This window comes from Ictalurus furcatus, chromosome 2, assembly GCF_023375685.1.
Source record: "Ictalurus furcatus strain D&B chromosome 2, Billie_1.0, whole genome shotgun sequence".
In the NCBI taxonomy this organism is placed as follows: domain Eukaryota; kingdom Metazoa; phylum Chordata; class Actinopteri; order Siluriformes; family Ictaluridae; genus Ictalurus; species Ictalurus furcatus.
In genome coordinates this window covers 36,798,230-36,805,729 of record NC_071256.1, presented here as the reverse complement: position 1 = coordinate 36,805,729, position 7,500 = coordinate 36,798,230, and the positions used below count along the sequence as shown (strand labels likewise).

At 50.3% G+C, this 7,500-nt stretch overlaps 1 protein-coding gene across 2 annotated transcripts in view; it reads right to left on the bottom strand.

Annotated features, from left to right (window-relative positions):
• abcc1 (ATP-binding cassette, sub-family C (CFTR/MRP), member 1) overlaps nt 1-7,500 on the bottom strand; it is a 44,432-nt gene that overhangs the window by 11,326 nt on the left and 25,606 nt on the right. The window contains exons 18-23 of one of the 2 annotated variants that reach the window (XM_053617522.1): nt 7,073-7,240; nt 2,285-2,471; nt 1,694-1,735; nt 413-464; nt 144-276; nt 1-8 (exon numbers count right to left, since the gene is read on the bottom strand). The exon at nt 1-8 is cut by the window's left edge and continues 200 nt beyond it. In XM_053617522.1, the coding sequence (XP_053473497.1) occupies nt 1-8; nt 144-276; nt 413-464; nt 1,694-1,735; nt 2,285-2,471; nt 7,073-7,240 (590 nt within the window). The remainder of the gene's footprint in view (nt 9-143; nt 277-412; nt 465-1,693; nt 1,736-2,284; nt 2,472-7,072; nt 7,241-7,500) is intronic. The other variant, XM_053617532.1, reaches the window with a different exon arrangement.

Genomic DNA, 7,500 nt, shown 5'->3' with positions numbered 1-7,500 from the left:
AGCTTCACCTGCCACGCACAAAAAAAAAACAAAAAAAAACACGTAAATAAATGTATGTACAGTATATACGGTTAAAAATTCTGCGTCACATCACGAGCAGTTTATTTATTTATTTATTTATTTATTTTTAAGCTCTGACTCACTCTGCCTGTCTTGGCTTTATCTGCCTCGGTCAGTTTGGCCGCGTCTGTAGATTTTGTCTTCTGCTCTTTGACGTCATTGCTCTCCGTTTTCTGCTTCACTGTTCCTGCAGCGTTTAAGGAAACCTGGCTCTGTCTGTGTACACACACACACACACACACACACGCACGCGCACGTGCAATTGAATCCTCAATTAAAACATAATAAAAGCAAGAAAGTTCATTTATAAAATCTAATAAGCGAAATCCTGTTCTGTACACCGTCGTCTCACCTCAGCAGAGCCGCCGGCCCTCCGTTTTCCAGCGTTTTCTGTGGAGCCGTATCTGGACGGGACATCGAAACGGTGAATCGATTACACAGGAGGGGGAAAAGAAAAGAAAAAAAAAAATATATATATATATATATATATATATATATATATATATATATATATATATATATATATATATATATATATATATATATATATATATATATATAACAAACCCCCCAAAAAAATTGACTTGCAATTGACATGCGCTACAAACCCTTAAACACAACCCAAACCACGCCATCATCGTTTATCATCAGAGCCCCGCCGCAACAAACAAGCTGCACGTTTTTAATCGGAGGACTTCGGATTCGCGATCTGAATTCCACGTGTGCGGGTATGAACTCCGAAATCCGTTTACCACCGTTCTCAAATCGGACTGGTCAGAAGGTGCGGATTCGTTTTTCCAGCAGCCCCGACGGCCGCGCCAACAGCGAAGGCTGGTAATAAGACCGATAATAAACGATAGAAAGGTCTTGATGTGATGGAGGCTTTCGAGCGCGTCAGACGTTTATGGAAGGAGTCTCCGGCGTCAGCACTCAGACCTCCTGCTCAGAGAACGAGTGTCTAGATTTATTACAGACGCACAAGGTGAGAGCAACAAACTTGTTCCGTGGACGTTAAAACGTAACGACGTGTAAATAAATAAATAAATAAATAAACAAACGTGATCACTGGCAAATCGCTGTGGTGTATAAAAGGAGAAATGGAAGCACTTTGAGACATGAAGGTAACGGATGATGATAAACCTCGGGGTGGTACCTGTAACTCTGCTTCGTCACACCGCCTCCTAGTTGATTATTTCCCCCATAACGGCATACCTGAAGTGTTTTATCCATCTTATCCCGCAGCAATTGGCCAACCATTACGCCAATCAGTCGTATTAATTAAATCATCACACGTCCTACTTTTCAGTCCAAGGTTTACGATATCGTGATTATAGAATTTAAAACAATTTTCTCCGTGTGTAATCAGGCAGAGCGCCGAAACTCTGGAGCTGGGAGTGTTCTCTAGTGGAGAACATTTAAGACCAGTTAAATGAGCTGAAGGCTTATAGATACAGATACAGATACAGATACAGCTTGCACACACGGATCTCATCCAGTTAACGTGGGGGGAAAACAGTCCCGAGGACACGCTCGGGGAAGAGAAACAAAACCCCAAAGACGTCACGCGACGTGAAAACCCGTGCAGCTTGGGTACGTCTTGCATAACCTAACAAAAACAACGAGACCCTCCAACCTTCAGATTTCTCATTCTGCTCTTCCTGCACACTTCCCTCCTCTGAACAGCGTGATGAGGGGGACAAAAAAAAAGAGAGAGAGAAAAAAAGAAAGGACACAAAACACACGTGAGGAAATGGATGAACAAGAGGTTAAATAAATAAATAAACAAACAAACAAATACTGCATTAACAACAAAAACACAGAAATAAATTGAATCTGTTTAGTGGGAGTATTAAAGAAGGGATAAAAAGTCACACACACACACACACACACACACACACACACACACACACACACACACACACACACACACACACACACACACACACACACACACACACACACACACACACACACACACACACACACACACACACACACACACACACACACACACACACACACACACACACACACACACACACACACACACACACAGAGTTCCCTGTCAACATCCTCCGTTCCGCCAACAAGAAAGTCTCAGTGTTCATGTACAAAGACAGGCACAACACACACGCGGCCTACACCGATTTCAGACCAGACACCAAAAGAAAGACGAGATGAAAAGTGTAACACGTCGAGGTCGTGACCCTGAGCCTGACCTTACCTCCGACCCCCTCGGTCTCCTCTTCCTGCTCGGTGTTGGTGTGAGAGCGCAGGAATTCGGCGAAGGCGGCGTTTCGGCCGAGCAGCTCCGTGTACGAGCCCGCTTCCCTGATCTGTCCGTCCTCCATCACCAGGATGAGGTCGACCTGAGGCAGGAAGCTGAGCCCGTGGGTCACCAGCACACGCGTCTGAGAGGAACAAACCGCCTGGTCACTCGTTCCATACATTGATTCCGACGGGTAAAATGATAGTACGCAGCGTGCGAGGGTGAGAGACTAAAGCACGAGCGACACCCCATAAATTCTGACTTATTACACAAAAAAAAGTTGCACTAATCCTATAAATATTTGTATTTTGTTTACTGTTTGTCCTGCATCCTGTGGCGCTCTTGCTGTAGTGTTTGTTCCGTTAGTCTTTGCTAAAGGCCTGATTTCCACGTTACTGACTTTATAAAGAGGTTGTGTCTGATTATACACTAAATTTACACCTTCCCTTATTTTATTTTATTCTTCAAGCAGGTAAGGGAAGAGAGGAGATCCGAGGAGAAGAGAAGAGTTTGGAGGAGAAGAGAAGAGAAGAGTTTGGAGGAGAAGAGAAGAGAAGAGACGGGAGGAGAAGAGGAGAGAAGAGACGGGAGGAGAAGAGGAGAAGAGACAGGAGGAGAAGAGGAGAAGAGACAGGAGGAGAAGAGGAGAAGAGACAGGAGGAGAAGAGGAGACGGGAGGAGAAGAGGAGAGGAGACGGGAGGAGAGGAGACGGGAGGAGAAGAGGAGAGGAGACGGGAGGAGAAGAGACGGGAGGAGGAGAAGAGGAGAAGAGACGGGAGGAGGAAAAGAGGAGAGAAGAGTTTGGAGGAGAAGAGAAGAGAAGAGACGGGAGGAGAGGAGAAGAGACGGGAGGAGAAGAGACGGGAGGAGACGGGAGGAGAAGAGAAGAGAAGAGACGGGAGGAGAAGAGACGGGAGGAGAAGAGAAGAGAAGAGACGGGAGGAGAAGAGGAGAAGAGACGGGAGGAGAAGAGGAGAGGAGACGGGAGGAGAAGAGGAGAGAAGAGTTTGGAGGAGAAGAGAAGAGAAGAGACGGGAGGAGAGGAGAAGAGACGGGAGGAGAAGAGACGGGAGGAGAAGAGAAGAGAAGAGACGGGAGGAGAAGAGGAGAGGAGACGGGAGGAGAAGAGACGGGAGGAGGAGAAGAGAGGAGACGGGAGGAGAAGAGACGGGAGGAGGAGAAGAGGAGAAGAGACGGGAGGAGGAAAAGAGGAGAGAAGAGTTTGGAGGAGAAGAGAAGAGAAGAGACGGGAGGAGAGGAGAAGAGACGGGAGGAGAAGAGACGGGAGGAGACGGGAGGAGAAGAGAAGAGAAGAGACGGGAGGAGAAGAGACGGGAGGAGAAGAGAAGAGAAGAGACGGGAGGAGAAGAGACGGGAGGAGAAGAGAAGAGAAGAGACGGGAGGAGAAGAGGAGAGGAGACGGGAGGAGAGGAGACGGGAGGAGAAGAGGAGAGGAGACGGGAGGAGAAGAGACGGGAGGAGGAGAAGAGGAGAAGAGACGGGAGGAGGAAAAGAGGAGAGAAGAGTTTGGAGGAGAAGAGAAGAGAAGAGACGGGAGGAGAGGAGAAGAGACGGGAGGAGAAGAGACGGGAGGAGACGGGAGGAGAAGAGAAGAGAAGAGACGGGAGGAGAAGAGACGGGAGGAGAAGAGAAGAGAAGAGACGGGAGGAGAAGAGGAGAAGAGACGGGAGGAGAAGAGGAGAGGAGACGGGAGGAGAAGAGGAGAGAAGAGTTTGGAGGAGAAGAGAAGAGAAGAGACGGGAGGAGAGGAGAAGAGACGGGAGGAGAAGAGACGGGAGGAGAAGAGAAGAGAAGAGACGGGAGGAGAAGAGGAGAGGAGACGGGAGGAGAAGAGACGGGAGGAGGAGAAGAGGAGAAGAGACGGGAGGAGGAAAAGAGGAGAGGAGACGGGAGGAGAAGAGGAGAGGAGACGGGAGGAGAAGAGACGGGAGGAGGAGAAGAGGAGAAGAGACGGGAGGAGGAAAAGAGGAGAGGAGACGGGAGGAGAAGAGAAGAGAGGAGACGGGAGGAGAAGAGAAGAGTTTGGAGGAGAAGAGAAGAGAGGAGACGGGAGGAGAAGAGAAGAGAAGAGTTTGGAGGAGAAGAGAAGAGAAGAGACGGGAGGAGAAGAGGAGAGAAGAGACGGGAGGAGAAGAGGAGAAGAGACAGGAGGAGAAGAGGAGAAGAGACAGGAGGAGAAGAGGAGAAGAGACAGGAGGAGAAGAGGAGACGGGAGGAGAAGAGGAGAGGAGACGGGAGGAGAGGAGACGGGAGGAGAAGAGGAGAGGAGACGGGAGGAGAAGAGACGGGAGGAGGAGAAGAGGAGAAGAGACGGGAGGAGGAAAAGAGGAGAGGAGACGGGAGGAGAAGAGAAGAGAGGAGACGGGAGGAGAAGAGAAGAGTTTGGAGGAGAAGAGAAGAGAGGAGACGGGAGGAGAAGAGAAGAGAAGAGTTTGGAGGAGAAGAGAAGAGAAGAGTTTGGAGGAGAAGAGAAGAGAAGAGACGGGAGGAGAAGAGACGGGAGGAGACGGGAGGAGAAGAGACGGGAGGAGAAGAGAAGAGAAGAGTTTGGAGGAGAAGAGAAGAGAAGAGACGGGAGGAGAAGAGAAGAGAAGAGTTTGGAGGAGAAGAGAAGAGAAGAGACGGGAGGAGAGGAGAAGAGACGGGAGGAGAGGAGAAGAGACGGGAGGAGAAGAGACGGGAGGAGACGGGAGGAGAAGAGACGGGAGGAGAAGAGAAGAGAAGAGTTTGGAGGAGAAGAGAAGAGAAGAGTTTGGAGGAGAAGAGAAGAGACGGGAGGAGGAAAAGAGGAGAGAAGAGTTTGGAGGAGAAGAGAAGAGAAGAGTTTGGAGGAGAAGAGAAGAGACGGGAGGAGGAAAAGAGGAGAGAAGAGTTTGGAGGAGAAGAGAAGAGAAGAGACGGGAGGAGAGGAGAAGAGACGGGAGGAGAAGAGACGGGAGGAGACGGGAGGAGAAGAGAAGAGAAGAGACGGGAGGAGAAGAGACGGGAGGAGAAGAGAAGAGAAGAGACGGGAGGAGAAGAGGAGAAGAGACGGGAGGAGAAGAGGAGAGCAGACGGGAGGAGAAGAGGAGAGAAGAGTTTGGAGGAGAAGAGAAGAGAAGAGACGGGAGGAGAGGAGAAGAGACGGGAGGAGAGGAGAAGAGACGGGAGGAGAAGAGACGGGAGGAGACGGGAGGAGAAGAGACGGGAGGAGAAGAGAAGAGAAGAGTTTGGAGGAGAAGAGAAGAGAAGAGACGGGAGGAGAGGAGAAGAGTTTGGAGGAGAAGAGAAGAGAAGAGACGGGAGGAGAGGAGAAGAGAAGAGACGGGAGGAGAAGAGGAGAAGAGACGGGAGGAGGAAAAGAGGAGAGGAGACGGGAGGAGAAGAGGAGAGGAGACGGGAGGAGAAGAGGAGAGGAGACGGGAGGAGAAGAGACGGGAGGAGGAGAAGAGGAGAAGAGACGGGAGGAGGAAAAGAGGAGAGGAGACGGGAGGAGAAGAGAAGAGAGGAGACGGGAGGAGAAGAGAAGAGTTTGGAGGAGAAGAGAAGAGAGGAGACGGGAGGAGAAGAGAAGAGAAGAGTTTGGAGGAGAAGAGAAGAGAAGAGTTTGGAGGAGAAGAGAAGAGAAGAGTTTGGAGGAGAAGAGAAGAGAAGAGACGGGAGGAGAGGAGAAGAGACGGGAGGAGAAGAGACGGGAGGAGACGGGAGGAGAGGAGACGGGAGGAGAAGAGACGGGAGGAGAAGAGAAGAGAAGAGTTTGGAGGAGAAGAGAAGAGAAGAGACGGGAGGAGAGGAGAAGAGTTTGGAGGAGAAGAGAAGAGAAGAGACGGGAGGAGAGGAGAAGAGAAGAGACGGGAGGAGAAGAGGAGAAGAGACGGGAGGAGGAGGAGAAGAGGAGAAGAGACGGGAGGAGGAGGAGAAGAGGAGAAGAGCCGGGAGGAGGAGAAGAGGAGAAGAGACGGGAGGAGAAGAGACGGGAGGAGGAGGAGAGGAGAAGAGACAGGAGGAGAGAAGAGAACAGAGGGGAGGAGGAGAAGAGGAGAAGAGACGGGAGGAGGAGAAGAGACGGGAGGAGAGAAGAGGAGAAGAGACAGGAGGAGAGAAGAGAACAGAGGGGAGGAGGAGAAGAGGAGAAGAGACGGGAGGAGAGAAGAGAACAGAGGGGAGGAGGAGAGAAGAGAACAGAGGGGAGGAGGAGAAGAGGAGAAGAGACGGGAGGAGGAGAAGAGACGGGAGGAGAGAAGAGGAGAAGAGACAGGAGGAGAGAAGAGAACAGAGGGGAGGAGGAGAAGAGGAGAAGAGACGGGAGGAGAGAAGAGAACAGAGGGGAGGAGGAGAGAAGAGAACAGAGGGGAGGAGGAGAGGAGAGAACAGAGGGGAGGAGGAGAGGAGAGAACAGAGGGGAGGAGGAGAGAAGAGAACAGAGGGGAGGAGGAGAGGAGAGGAGAGGAGAGAACAGAGGGGAGGAGGAGAGAAGAGAACAGAGGGGAGGAGGAGAGAAGAGAACAGAGGGGAGGAGGAGAGAAGAGAACAGAGGGGAGGAGGAGAGGAGAGAACAGAGGGGAGGAGGAGAGGAGAGAACAGAGGGGAGGAGGAGAGAAGAGAACAGAGGGGAGGAGGAGAGGAGAGAACAGAGGGGAGGAGGAGAGGAGAAGAGAAGATAGATCCGTAAGAGATTTAGATCTAGAGCAAGCTGAGTGAATGTGTCGTGTTTAAATGAAGTTCATGGAGAAGAAACTCACGTGTCCCTGTAGCAGACCCTGAGGGCCGATGACCTTCTCGAATATGTGTTTCCCCACGTGAGCGTCGACGGCGGACAGCGGATCATCCAGCAAATACACCGAGCACCCGCAGTACACCGCTCGGGCCAAACTGACACGCTGCTTCTGACCTCCAGATAAATTCACTCCCTACACACACACAGACCCCACACTTAGACACACTTAGACACACTTAGACACACTTAGACACACTTAGACACACTTAGACACACTTAGACACACTTAGACACACTTAGACACACTTAGACACACTTAGACACAAATGCTGGATCGGATTTTGGAGGGGGGAAGCCCAAAAAAACAAAAAAACAAAACAAAACCAAAAAAAGTCGCAAATGGGAAAAAAAATGGAATCAAGTTTGGAAAACTCAGAAGATTTTTTTTATTGA